Source organism: Rhinolophus sinicus, chromosome 17 (assembly GCF_057876585.1).
Source record: "Rhinolophus sinicus isolate RSI-liver-muscle chromosome 17, RSI-T2T, whole genome shotgun sequence".
Lineage (NCBI taxonomy): Eukaryota > Metazoa > Chordata > Mammalia > Chiroptera > Rhinolophidae > Rhinolophus > Rhinolophus sinicus.
The window spans coordinates 175,750,719-175,765,738 of NC_142517.1; the positions used below are offsets into that span (position 1 = coordinate 175,750,719).

Genomic DNA, 15,020 nt, shown 5'->3' on the forward strand with positions numbered 1-15,020 from the left:
GAGATATGCTCCCTCTGTTTCCACTTTGTTGAGAGTTTTTATCATAAACGGATGCTGGATTTTGTCAAGGGCTTTTTTTTTTTCTTTTTCTTTTTTTTTTTTTTTTTCATCTATTGATATGACCACATGATTTTTATTTTTCATTTTGTTTGTGTGGTGTATCATGTTAATTGATTTGTGAATATTGAACCAACTTTGCATACCAGAAATGAATCACACATGATTGTAGTATATGATCTTTTTAATGTATTACTAAATTTGGTTTGCTAATATTTTGTTGAGGATTTTTACATCTATGTTCATTAGGAGTATTGGCCTATAGTTTTCTTTTTTGTAATGTCTTTGGTTTTGGGATCAGTTATAATAGTGTCCTTGTAAAATGAGCTCGGGAGCCTTCCCTTCTCTAGAATTTTTTTGGAGTAGTTTGAGAAGAATAGGTGTTAATTGTTGTTTGAATGTTTAGTAAAATTTACCTGTGAAGCCATCTGATCCAGGACTTTTGTTTGTTTGGAGCTTGTTGATTACTGAATCGATTTCATTACAGTGTTTCCCCAAAATAAGACCTAGTCAGACAATCAACTCTACTGTGTCTTTTGGAGCAAAAATTAATATAAAACCTGGTCTTATTTTGCTATAAGACCGGGTCTAATATAATATAGTATAGTATAGTATAATATAATATAATATAATATAATGCAATATAATATAGTATAGTACCGGGTCTTATATTAATTTTTGCTCCAAAAGACACATTAGAGCTGATTGTCCGGCTAGGTCTTATTTTCAGGGAAATAGGGTAGTTACTCATAGTATTGTCTTAAAATTTTTTATATATCTGTGGCGTCTGTTGTCATTTCTCCTCTTTCATTTCTGATTTTATTTATTTGGGTTCTCTTTTTCTTGATGAGTCTGGTTAAATGTTTCTCAATTTTGTTTATCTTTTCAAAAAACCAACTCTTGTTTTCATTGATCTTTTTTTTTTTTTTTTTGCCTCTGTTTCATTTGTTTCTGCTCTGATTTTTATATTTCCTTCCTTGTACTCACTTTGGGCTTTGTTTGCTGTCCTTTTTCCAGGTCCCTTAGGTGTAAAGTTAGATTTTTTTATTTGAGATTTTTCTTATTTCTTGAGGCAGGCCTGCATTGCTATGAATTTCCCTCGTAAGACTGCCTTTGCTGTGTCCCATAGATTTTGGGTCATTGTGTTTTCATTTTCATTTGTCTCAAGGTATCTTTTAATTTCTTCTTTGATCTCATTTTCACCCATTCATTATTTAGTAGCATGTCATTTAGTCTTCATGCGTTTGTGTGTTTTTCAGGTTTTTTACTTGTGATTGATTTATAGTTTCATACCATGTGGTCAGAGAAGATGCTTGATATGATTTCAGTCTTCTTAAATTTATTGAGACTTGTTTTGTGGCCTAACATGTGGTCTAGCTTGGAAAATGTTCCATATCCACTTGAAAAGAATGTGTATTCTGCTGCTTTGCGGTGAAATGCTCTAAAAATATCAATTAAATCCAGCTAGTCTAGTGTGTCATTTAACCCTGCTGTTTCCATGTTGATTTTGTCGTTTTTCCAATGGTGTCAGTGAGGTGTTAAAATCCCCTACTATGATTGTGTTGGTGTTTACCTCTGCCTTTATGTAAGTCAATATTTGTTTTTTATATTTAGGTGCTTCTGTGTTGGGTGCATGAATGTTTACTTAGGTTATGTCCTCTTGTCGGATTGATTCCTTTATTGTTATGTAATGTCTTTCTTTGTCTCTTATTATAGTCTTTATTTTAAATTCTATTTTTTCCCATATAAGTATTGCTACTCAGGATTTTTTTTTTCATTTCCATTTGTGTGAAATATCTTTTTCCATCCCAGTCTGTTTGTCTTTCAATCTGAGGTGGGTCTCTTGTAGACAGCATATGTATGGGTCTTGTTTTCTTATTCACTCAGCTATCCTATGTCTTTTTATATATATATATATATATATATATATATATATATATATATAGTTTATCTACTTTTTTTTATTAGTTTCAGGTGCACAAAACAATGTAATAGTTAGACATTTATCATTTATATCCCTCACACTGTGTCGACCCCCCCTTCCCCCATCCACTATACTTTCAGAGATCATTTCTATAGCATGTTGCCTTATGTCTTTTGATTGGAGCATTTAATCCATTTATGTTTAAAGTGATTATTGATAGGTACATAGTTATTGCCATTTTACTATTCATATTTTTGATGTTTGTTTGTTTGTTTATTTGATTTTCCCCTTCTTTCTCTTAAAGTAGTTCTTTTAATATTTCTTGTAGTGCAGGCTTGGTTAATTAATTCCTTTAGCTTTTTCTTGTCTGGGAAGCTCTTTATCTCTATTTCAATTTTAAATGATAGCCTTGGACCGAGTAGTCTAAGTTGTAGGCCCTTGTTTTTTCATCACTTTGAGTATTTCCTGCAACTCCCTTCTGGCCTGCAAAGTTTCTGTTGAGGAATCAGCAGACAGTGTATGGGAGCTCCCTTAAAGGTAACTAGTTGTCTTTCTCTTGCTGATTTTAGGAGTCTCTCTTTGTTTTTAACCTTTGCCATTTTAATTATAATTTGTCTTGGAGTGGGCCTGTTTGGGTTCATCTTGTTTGGAACGCTGTACTTCCGGGGCTTATATGTCTGTTTCCTTTGACAGGTAGGAAAACTTTCCATCATTATTTCTTCAAATAAGTTCTCAATCTGTTGCTCCCTCTCTTGGCCTTCTGGTACTCCTATGATGTGAATGTTGTTGTGTTTGATGTTGTCCTAAAGGTCGCTTAAACTAGCCTATTTTTTAAAAATTATTTTTTCTTTTTGTTGTTCCTATTGGGTGTTTTCTACTACCTTTTCTTTTAAATCACTGCTTCGATCCTCTGCTTCGTCTAGTTTGCTGGTGATTCCTTCTGGTGTATTCTTCATTTCAGTTATTGTATTCTTCACTTCTGACTGTGTTTTGTAATGGTTTCTATGTCCGTCTTAATGCTTACTGTCACTTTATTGACGTTCTCAGTGAGTTCCTTAAGCATTCTTATAACCAGTGTTTTAAACTGTCTGGTAGGTTGATTGCCTCCATTTTGTTTAGTGTTTTTTTTCTGGAGGTTTCTCCTGTTCTTTTATTTGGGACATGTTTCTTTGTTTCCTCTGTGTTTGTTTCTATGTATTAGATATATCTCCTATGTATCTCAGTCTTTGCCGAGTTGCCTTATGTAGTATATGTTCTGTGTAGTCCAATGGCACAGTCTGCCTGATCTCCTGTGTGTGTGTTCCAGGAGTGTCCCTCGTGTGTGTAGTCCTGTTGTAGTTGAGCCTTGATTACTTTTGGCACCAGTGGGTGATATTGACTCTTAGGCTGACTGGCTGTGAGGATTGGTGACGCCCACAGTGTATGAGCTGTTTTGTGGGGTCTGACCCCTCAGAGGAGAATTGCCCCCATGGGCTCTTGTACCAGTAAGACCACCGTTTGTGTGTGCCACTCGTGGGGCTAGCCAGGTAGTGCTCTGGTGTGGTCTGAAGCTGTTGTCTGGGTGTGTTGTTTCTGGTGTCTCTTTGAGAGGGGTTTCCATGCAGGTCAATGTCAGCCTTGCCTGTGACCTGCGTGCTGGACAAGTGGGGTGGGGGGTGGCCTCACAGTGAACCACGGCTGGCTGCGACCAGTATGGGGCTTTGGGCAGAAAGCTCTTCCTTTTAAAGGATTAGAAGAACATATATTGCCAGATTCATTGTGCTTAAATGTTTTAAATGACACAGCTTCCTCAATCAGCTGATAAGCGGCTTGAGCTGGTTTATGCTTTCCTAAGTCAAACATAGCATCTAAATTCAAAGTTGTCCCAAGTGCCTGCTATATACAACAGTGTATTCAAACAGGAAAATTGTGTCTCTGCTTTCTCCAGCAAGTAATTTTATTTAACGTTTTCTTTGTATGTTTTTAAATTGTAGAGTAACCTCCTTAATTAACATTCCCTATGGATGACTCTTCAGAAACTGGAGAGAGAAAAATGCATTTTTGAAGAAACAAATTCAAAGGCTCTTAGCACTTTTTATTAAACACACTTTTAAACATGAACAACAACAAAAAATGTAAATTCAAGCCAAGTTTTTTGGAGGGTGTTATTTCATTTTTTAGGGATGGTGGCGCGCTCACCTTACAGCAGTCTAAGGGTGGAATACTTCACCGTCCCACCACTGTGTAAAGCAGCAACACTCATGGGTGTTGGCCTTCTCTATCCTGGGAGCTGTGAACACTGGCCACCTACATGGATTTTTCTTCCCCGATCTTCCACCCACAACGCAAGCATGTAAAGTTGTATTTGCAAATTGCCAGAACTTTATAGCTCAAAATGAAGCTGCAGGGTTGGGTGTTTTGTTTTTTTGTTTTGTTTGTTTTGATGTCTTTGAAGAAGCTGCCCTGAGAGAGTCTGCAAATCTTTAGCGAAATCAATATTTTAGTGCTGTAGACATGATTATGTCTCTTGTAAGATGTGGTTTGAAAGAAAACTGCTCTGATTCTAAGTGTTTAGCTTGGCCACTTCTCTCCATTTAGGGGGAGAGGTCTGATTTTTCTATCATATATTGCCTCTTTATAGCCAGACTTACAAGATAATATTAAGTGTTCTATAGTTTTCTTCTAAAGTGGTTGCTCTGGACCCATTTTTCCCCAGAAGGCCTATTGATTTTCTTACTCTTCAACAAAAGGAAATATTTCTTTGGATCAGGTGATGGTAATGATTTGTGCTCTTGTTTTCATTGCTATATATTTTTTTAAAGGCATTAATACATTTTTTTGTGGGCAGTTGTCAATTAACAGATTAGAAAGAATTGTCTTTTCCTTCATAGGAGGCCCTGCACTTGGCTCTTGGTTGTTGCTCTTGTGAGTGATTTCTATCTTGATTGTCCCATGTGATACGATTTTTATCAAAGTCCTACCTACCAAATGCCATGAGCACATCAAAAATATATTTGAAATAGGTTTTAGTCCAGCATATATTTAGGACAAGTATGCGTATAATGTATATAATATATGAAATAAGTTAACATTGTATGAAGTTGTCATACACTCTTTGGAATTAACTGACCTGTTATCTTTTCCAGTGGTGCTTCCATTTGAAACTGTTTCTAATATGAGCGAATTCTTTTTTTTTCTTTAGTGTTGGGCAGCCATTCCAAGGGGCTTACCTGGAAATCAACAAGAATCCCAAGTATAAGAAACTCCAAGATGCCATTGAAGAAAAGATTATCATTGCTGAAGTTGTGAACAAAATTAACCGTGCAAATGGGAAGGTAAAAATGTTAACCCTGAAGAACTGCAAGAAATGTTTATCAGTTGGGACAATCATCTTTAGTTTTCTGAATGTTCACATTTGTATTTCTTATTCTCAGCAGCAGTTGCTGTGAAGGGAGCTATTTTTCCTTCCCTTTAAGCCTTGGTGGAATTTTGCTTGTTTTCTGAAATTTTTATGAATTAAAAATATTATCTATGTCCCTTAGTGTGTTCTTAGTTTACATAGGGGTGCATACCGAAAGATTGGAATAAAATGTGAATTTCTGTAAATGACTAATGGCTTTAGTGTCATGGGCCATTTTTGAGTATTTTTGATCATTGGGTTTTACATCCTTTTTCGTTTTGTTTTGTTTTGTTAGAGTACATCTCGGATTTTCCTCTTAACAAATAATAATCTCCTTCTTGCTGATCAAAAGTCTGGACAAATCAAGTCAGAAGTTCCCCTGGTGGATGTGACCAAAGTATCAATGAGCTCACAAAATGATGGCTTCTTCGCCATCCACCTCAAAGAGGTAAAGATTCAACTGTTGACTTGATTGAAAGGTTTCTGCGTTTGTCTAATCTCTAATTATGCCACATAGGATAATCCTATTACTTGAAGTTTATCCTTATTACAGATTTGCACATTTTGGCTATATTCACGCCAATGTAAAAGCTCAGGGTTGGCTTTTTTCAATAATTGAGTACGATTCATTACTTTCATTGGCTTGTTCACTTGAATTCTAATTTTACTGAGTAGCTTTTGTTCACACCCGCTATAATATGCATTATTTTTAGACTAATTCAGAGGAATATCAGGGTGTTGTAAAGTATGCTCCTTCCTGTTGTTTCTTCTATACACCAACTTAGTAAATGTCTTCTTGTTCATTTTAATTTGGGGGTTTTTAAATAAAGAATGAAACTACAATAAAACAACTGCCTAATAATTTGGACCTAAAGATTTTTTAATGTTCTGTGCTTTTAGCTCAACCAATGACCTTGGCGACGTCATTTAACTTTCATGTGCCTACCTAATTTTCCTTGTCCTTAAAATAGGGAGGATAATAGTACCTACTTCATAGTGTTGCAAGGATTAGATGAAATACTTTGTATAGTGCTTAGCATAATGCCCATCACCTAATAAATAGTCACTGAGTAAACAGATGCCAGCAAATATTAATCATATTTTGGGTCATACATCTAGCTAATAGTGCACCTATCTGGCTGATTCTAAACTTAGGAAAAATACTGTAAGCTTAATTCAGCCCATTTTCCCAGCTGTGAATCTTAACCGAAAGGGAGTATATCAAATCCTAACACAGTGATGTTGAACCTTCATTACAGATTAAATAGTGCTCATGCCCAAGTCACATCCCCAGTTCAACCAAATCAGTTTCTTGGAATGGGACATAAGCATCCTATTCTTCAAAAGCTCCCCAAATGAGTCCCCTGTGTAGCTAAGATTGTGAACCACTGCCCTAGGATGTTTGTTGGAAGTGTTATTGTTCTTATTTTTTTAACCAAATCCCTGAGGAGTTTTTGTAAGCAGCTCTTTCAGAATGAGTTAATGGGTTAGGTCAGTGCTTCTCCAACCTGAACGCCCAAACAGATCACCCAAGGATATTGTTGTGGGTTCATGTTCAGTAGCCGCAGTAGGGCCTGAGGTTCTGCTTTTCTAACAAGCTCCCAGGTGATGCAGATGCTACTTCTGGTCCTGGAACAACTTTGGGTAGCGAGGGGTTAGGTGGCCTTACTAAGGTGATCTGAGCAAGTTGAAAGACGTACTGCTTTTGTAATTGTTTATTCAGAAGAGTGGATTCCAGTAGCTGATGTTTTAAAGAGGCTGTAAATACGTTTTTAGTGAAACCTGCAAACATTTGCCTTCTAAGCTGTCTTTAATTATGATAGTCTGACTCTTGGTTTGTCTTCTTAGGGCTCTGAAGCAGCTAGTAAAGGAGACTTTCTCTTCAGTAGTGATCACCTGATTGAAATGGCCACCAAGCTCTATCGGACGACTCTCAGCCAAACCAAACAGAAGCTCAATATTGAAATTTCTGATGAGTATGTTCATGAATTACTTGAATATACCTTTTAACTTTCAGCTTTATTGTTTTAGTTGAGCGATGTGATTGCATTCATTTATTAGGTATGGAATATATGTCTGGCATGTGTTCTAGATGATGGATGGGCAGTGAATGATACTGACCGGGTCTCTGCTTTTATGTATCTGACATCCTAGTGGAAGAGACAGATATATACTAATAAAATAATAAGTGGGTCACATGACTTTGGTTAGTGGCAAGTGCTATGGAGGGAGGAAGAAAGCAAGCTAAGGATCAGAGGGTGTTATTTTTGATAAGGAGATCAGGGAGGCCTCTTTTTAGTGACCTTTGAGTCAAGACTGGAATCAAGAGAGCAAGCCACGCTACAATCTAGGGAGATGCCTTCTGTGGCAGGGAGGCAGCAGGTGCAAAGGCCCTGAGACATGAGTGAACTTTGTGGCAGAATGAAATGGTAATAAAAAGACTCTGGGGAGAGAGGCAGGGACCAGTCATGTGGAGCTTGGAAGCTGAGGTAAGGAGTTGAGATTTTACTGAGGATAATGGAAAGCCATTAAAGGTTTTGAGCAAGGGTGTGGCGTGATCTGATTTATTATTTTCAAAGATCACTTTAGCTGCGATGTGGAGAGTAACTATAGAGAGGCAAGAATAGAAGCAGAGAAAATAGTTAGGAGCTTTTCTGAGCTGTGTAGGGTGAGGATGATATGGCTTAGGCCTGGGTGTGAGAGGAAGGTAGTGAGAAATATGTTCCGAATGTAGTTTGAAGGAAAACAAGAGGACTTGTGAACAAATTCGATGTTAGGTTTTGGGCCTGAGCCCAAATGGTGATCCCATTTACTACAATAGATGACACTTGAAGAAAGAGGTTTGAGGGTAGACGGGGTGGGGTAAAATAAAAAGAGTGTGGTTTTGGATGTGTTATATTTGAGATGCCTTTATTTTCACATATAGACAGTTAGAATTATAGAATAAGCATTGTATGTTGACAAGGGTTTACTAGTACCAAGACTGCATACATTGGAAATTAGCCTTTTTTACTTTACATTAGGGCTCTAATTATAGACATTATTTGCATGTAGTTTGGAGCATCCCTCCATTTATTAAATCTATCAATAGAAGATCATATGAATTTGAGTTACTATGTTATTTGATACTGAATTGATTACTTTTCAACAGATTGTTTACTATATGCTTAAATACTTTCATTGTAAAATTGCATAACCAGATTTTTCAGGAAATGATTTTATTTTCTGATTAAGATTTTGCCAGCCTAATCTATTTCATCTCTTTCTAAAAGTCTTTCCAAAACCAGTACACACCCATACCTATCCTTTTGTAAGCCAAACATACTCTACTTGATGTATTAGGATCTATAGACCTTGGTTATTGTCTGTTCTCATTGTATACTAAAAATGGTGTTTAGATTGGATGGGAGATTGGCCTTCATGTATACTCTGCGTTGGAAATTACAGTTTGGACTAAGTAACTTTCTTGTTTTTATGTCCTTTCTCACAAAACAAAGAGTATTAGGAAAAAAGATAATGGCTAGTTGGGTTCCAGGTAGTTAAGGTTTTAACCTGGTAGATCTGTTAGAGCTGTAAACTTCCTTTAGCTGAAATTTTTCATAACTTGGGATGTTTGACTTCTGGTTGGGTGGGACTGCTAATTCCCACTATCATGGAAGATTATATATATTCCAGATGCAAAAGCTCTTTAGTATAAGGATGAAGTAGGTTTGTAATTGGCCGACTAGATTAATTAGGCTGTCTTTACAGAAAAGTATCATACCAACAGCCAGGCCACAAGGGATTGCTACTTTTAAGCATTTCCCAAACTAGTATTCTAAGAACACTGCCTTTGCAGGATGTTAATAAATGGTGTGCTGTGAAGAAAGTGTTCTCTGGTGCAAATTAACAATCTTTCTTTACTACAGCCCTTCTCAGAGCCTCTGCAATCTCGTTGCACATTATGACTCTCCTGAGGGGCTTTGGGAGAGCATGTGCTGTGTTTCTCAAATGTAATCAACCACAGAACCCCTCCAGTGGCTCTCACGGTTTGTGTTTGAGGCACTGAGGCATACGATTACACAACACTGATGAGGATGGCTTGCTTCTGGGCATCGGGGACTCTGCCTTATCACAGAGAGGGGTGTGTGATGTTCTGGCTATGTAAGCTTTCAGTAAACATGCTGTCTGAGTAAAGATTTACAGTGTGGCCACATGAAGAAAACCAATGTTTAGTAGCATTATAAACCAGCCCCTAACACCTGTCCTTCTCCAATTCCTGACTATTGACTGGTCTTCTAAAACTGAAAGAGCTGATACAAGCTTGCATAGCACCCGTGGTCCCTTGCCAGGCAACACGGGGAAACACAAGGCCAAGCGAGGTGCCCAAGCCTCTCCTCCGTTACCTGTGGGAGCGTGGACGCAGGGTTATATAATCTTTTGGGGGTGCATTTTAAATTTAAACAAAATTTTATAAAGTCCTGGGCAAGAGTGCCTGTGATGTATTTTCTAGCCCTAAGTGGCTTTGGTCCATTTTATTGTCAGCTGTACAGGGCAATGTTTTCAACAGCATTCAGTTCAGTGTGTGCTTTCCTCAGTGCAGCCTTTTCAGAAGTAGAAGTCGTTAATCTAACAAACCCCATCTCCATAATCATTATGGGTAAACTGAATGTCAGTTTACAAGGAGCAGAATCAAAGTCCTGTTTATTCCTTCCAGCGGTTTTAACGTGCACAGCAAGAATTGTAGTTTAACGCTTAGAATCGAGAATTGAATTCATCCAGGGACTCAACTGCTTTGTAATTCCCAGCTCTTACACTCCAAACTGTTCAAACTGTAAGTGGTGGCCTTTTAAGGAGAACGTTAAATAAAAAGTGTAGTATTTCTAAAAATTAAGTTCTGAATATATCGAAAACTAAAGTGAATTTGTTCCATTAAATATTTTAAAACTACCTGTACTACATGTATTCGCATATATACATATAGTACACACACACACACACACGCACAAACATACATATATATTAATTTAAGTTATACAATTGTCTCTGAATATTTTAAACCCGAACAGCTAATCCACAGTCCTTTTGCTGTGAAGTTGTAACTGGTATTGATGCTGTGAAATAGTGCATTCAATGTTAACTGTTTGCTGGAAGATAATTCTTTGATTCTCCTTTTTTTTTACTGTGGGCCATGCTTCAGTTTTATCTTCTATGAATTACAGATAAATAAGAGTATTTACCTCATAGGATTGTTTTAAAGTTGTGTTTTAATATTTTAATTTACTAAGAATAGTGTAGTACATGGTAAATACTCAAATTTTAGCTGTTGTTATTTTTAGAGTGAATCGTGATCCTGGAGTATGAACATGGAGACAGCCCACATATGCTAAAGTTATTGGGAAAAGAGCTCCTTATACATTTGTTACACTGCAAGTAGACTTTGAATTGAAAATATAAAAATATTTGATTCTTACAATGTATGTATTTGTGTTAAACTTGAAAGATGTTTTTTCTTTTTTTCTTTCACACACATAGATAAGAGTATATATACATGCCAGAGAGATATCCCAGACAGGCGAATTTGGAACTAAAGCTTTTTCAGTGTTTTCAAGTTGAAAAAAAAACAACCCATTTAAAAGCTCAGAAATAACTATCATTTTAAAACAACCGATGAATCAGAAGCTTATGTATCACATTTCACTCCAGTGGATGATGTTTGCAAAACGTGGACTATTCAGGCCTTGAAACTGAGACTAATGTATACAGAGCAGAGTTGTTTCAGTCTTTGCTTGTTGTCGTGGATGCCAGTGACTCAGAAATCTGTTCCCTAAGAAATACACTGAAAACTTGGCGACATTATATTGAGTCTAATGGTGGGGAGAAAAGAGCACTGGCTTTGAAATGGGCAAGGCCAGGTTCTGGTCCAGCCATGCCACTCTCATGCTTCCCCGCTAATGTCATCCTGAGGGCAGGGACCTCATGGAATACATCCCGGTGTCCCTCACAGCACCCAGCCCAGGGGAAGCTGTCAGTGTGTGTGTAGGAAGGTGTGACACATAATCTCATGGACAGGCACTTGACTGCTGATTATCTCTGAAAGGGAAGATTTGGGCTAGAATATCGTTTCCCACAGTATGCCACACGTACCAATGGTAGGATAAGAACTGGCTTTTGGTGTACACTGATGGTTTTTAAAATTTTATAACTTAATGTATATTTTAAATGGGTATTAAAATTATGTATATATTAAATGGGTATTAAAACAAGTGGCAGATCAAACTTGTGATTTTATCTTTATTATCTGTAGGTCACCACTATTTTGAAATACATTTATTTAAGCTGGAAATAACTATTAGCATAATGTATGGATATGAGAAAAATTGTATCTGAGTAACTAAAGATGAAAAACCATAGTCTGTGGGATCTCCAGACCCCTTCTTTTTCTGAAATTCTCGATTTCATTTTCTCAATTTGTTGGTTATTTAATAGGAAACCTCCCCCAGTTTATAATTTTGCTATGCAAAAATGAAGAAAAATGGAAAAATGGCATGTTGGTCTTTGCATTTGAAACATGGAAATTTCTATTCTTACCCCGTTTATCTTACTGATATGATGAGTTAAAGAACTTCGTTTTCCTTAGGGCTAAATGATGATTGCTGGAAGTAAATGCAATGTAATACCTGATGATACAGTTCTACGTACAGAAGTGCTAATGGAATGGAAAGGAGGAATGCTTGTCGACGTCAATATCCGTCAAAAAACAAAAGCTAGTGTTAGTGTAATCATCAGCTGTTTTGTGTGTACTTTAATTTGTGTTATTCTTTTCTCCTAGGTTCCTGGTGCAGTTCAGACAGGATAAAGTATGTGTGAAGTTTATTCAGGGCAACCAGAAAAATGGGAGTGTCCCAACGTGCAAACGAAAAAACAACCGTCTCCTTGAAGTTGCTGTTCCTTAACTGGTGCCTCCTCTCTGCTTTCATGGACTTGTTTCTTTGTAATAGTGCAATTTGGTTTTGTTTTATTTGGGGTTCATTGTATGTTTGGGAATTGTCAAAGGCTAACACCGTTAAAGTCCCTTGGCAAAATAAAACTATTTGACTAATCAATTTTTATTATTGGAATAGTTTTAACCTTTAAAGTGCACATTCTGTCCTGGGACAGGATTGTAGAAACTAACAGTGTCTATGCCATGTCATGTGTGTTCTTTGTTTAGTCATCATGTTAGGTCTGTGTACCCTAAATCAACATATTACTCATAAATCATTAATACATCTAAGTATAGGAAATGGTCCTAAAAGATAGTACATTCACTCATCCAATATTTATGGAATGCCTGCTCTGTGCTAGGCACTATACTAAATGGTTTGAAAAGCTATGAGGAACTTGTTCTATTTTGAAGGCCACTGCATTCTGGCTGGTTTGTGCTGGCTTTACTATGGCTAAGAGGACTTGAAAATGTTGAGACCAAAACAGTAACTGTTGATGATGGACAGCGTGATTAGAAAGAAATCCTGTAGTGTGACTTTAACAATATACTTCAAAAAGGGCTGGTCCTAGGAAGTAGAACTATATGACTGGGTAAAATGGCTCTACGTGTGATTTCTATTTGAAAAGAAAAAACTGACATTTGAACAGGACTTTTAATTTGTTTAGATCTCTTGTAATTGCTTAGAAAACAGATTCATTCTTATTTTAGAAAAAGTGACAGAAGCAGTCCACTAAGGTTATATTTTCCTGTTTCTGGTAAACATATATGATCCTATATATGCTAATATCTATAGAGTGTTGTTTTCACCCAAATTTGAGTAAGTACTTCAAACAGCTAATACAGTGAGGGCTGAAAGCCTTTCAGATAGAGGCAAACATTCTATACAATGTGCAATAAACATCCAAGATCTTTTTTGAAAGTTTTATTTATAGTAAACATTTTGTATGAGCGAGGTGATCGGTACAGGGTGCATATTTTAATCAAGGATCAAAATTGTTTGTGTTAATTTGCAGGACTTTTTTTTTTTTTTCCTTCAAATTTATAATAAGGATTCATTTTGGAAGCTACTTTTTAAACTTTGGAATCAAATTTCTTCTTATTTGGGAGGATAATGTATATACAATGGTATGTTAAATAATAAAACTGTTCTAATTTGGTGCCATTTCCTGGATCACAACTGTATTTTTGTACTTCAAGCTATGTTCTTATGTTGTGTGTCAATATATTGTCGCACAGAAAGGCTTTGCACTCCAAACATTTCATGTTCTCTGTATAATTGAATTTCACTTATCATTTATAAACCAGAAACAATCATTGAAAGTATTTTCTGGGGATTTTCTTTTAATTTTTGTACTTAAAAATATTGCTTCCATAAAGAAATTCTCAGAAGCCTTTGTGTTTATTGGTGCAGAGAGAGGATACAATGACTTTCTTTCAGTCTTCTTCTGTTTGTACCTAAAGTGATAGATAGATGGTTCCTGAAATAGGTGAGTAGAAATTTGGAACAGAGAGGTGTTTGTGTTTTGTTTTTTCTTTTCTAGTATGTAATACATACACATGGTATAAAAAGATATACAATACAAATTCTCCACCTCATCAGTCACCTGCTGAGTTCTATGCCCCTCTAAAATTTAACCATAGTTTTCTTGCTTTGCCTTACTTTATACATATATGGCAATAAAAATATAGATGTTTACCTCCCTCCTGTTTAGTAGACAAAAGCTAACATGTTATAGGCATTGTTCTTTACTTTGCCTTTTTTGCTCTTCGTTCTTTTTATAGTGGCATACATAGTCACCCGTTGTATGGATGCACTATGTGTTTGTCCCCTATTGATCATCATTGGGTTGGTTCCTGAATGAAAGTTTAAGTCCAGCATGGAGAGGACCAATATTCCATGGGTCTATTTGTCAAATTTTCTCTAATACCTTGTTTGCAATTTGTTCATTAGGATGATTAGCAACAATAGCATTAACATACAGTAATGTATTTTTCAAAGTTTATTTCCAATAGAGAAACCATTTACTCTCAAACTTCACGGTAGGTATTCTGAAAGGATTAAAAATATATCTGTAAAGTAGGTTTTTCCACCCCTTTTAAAATTTTTTAATTACAGTTGACATTCAATATTATTTTCTATTAATTTCAGATGTATAGCATAGTGGTTAGACATTTATATAATTTAAGAAGTGCTTCCCCTGACCAGTCTAGTACCCACCTGGCATTATACACAGTTATTACCATATTATTGACTGTATTTCTTATGCTATACCCTACATCCCCATGACTACTTTGTAACAACCAACTTGTACTTCTTAATCCCGTCTCCTTTTTTCATCCACCTCTCCAACCCCACTCCAGTCTGGCAATCATCAAAATGTTTTCTGTTTCTATGAGTTTATTTCTGTTTTGTTTGTTTATTTTGTTTTTTAAATTCCACATGAGCAAAATCACACTGCGTCTGTCTTTATCTGACATACTCCACTCAGCATAATACCCTCCAGGTCCATCCATGCCACCACAGATGGCAAGAACCCATTCCCTTTCATGGCTGAGCAATATTCCATTGTATATATGTACCACCTCCTCTTTATTCACCATCAGTGGACACCCAGGCTGCCTCCACATCTTGACTATTGTAAACAATGCTGCAGTGAACAAATGGATGCACACGTCCCCTCGAAGTAACATTT

The 15,020-nt window shown here is 36.4% G+C and overlaps 1 protein-coding gene across 6 annotated transcripts in view; it reads left to right on the forward strand.

Moving 5' to 3' along the window:
- MYO1B (myosin IB) overlaps nt 1-13,489 on the forward strand; it is a 172,166-nt gene extending 158,677 nt beyond the window's left edge. For all 6 annotated transcript variants that reach the window (XM_019740730.3, XM_019740732.3, XM_019740734.3 and 3 more), the window contains 4 exons: nt 5,163-5,295; nt 5,656-5,808; nt 7,209-7,336; nt 12,172-13,489. In XM_019740730.3, coding sequence (XP_019596289.3) covers nt 5,163-5,295; nt 5,656-5,808; nt 7,209-7,336; nt 12,172-12,295 — 538 coding nt within the window. In that variant the 3' untranslated portion in view covers nt 12,296-13,489. The remainder of the gene's footprint in view (nt 1-5,162; nt 5,296-5,655; nt 5,809-7,208; nt 7,337-12,171) is intronic.
- Nucleotides 13,490-15,020: the final 1,531 nt, after the last annotated feature.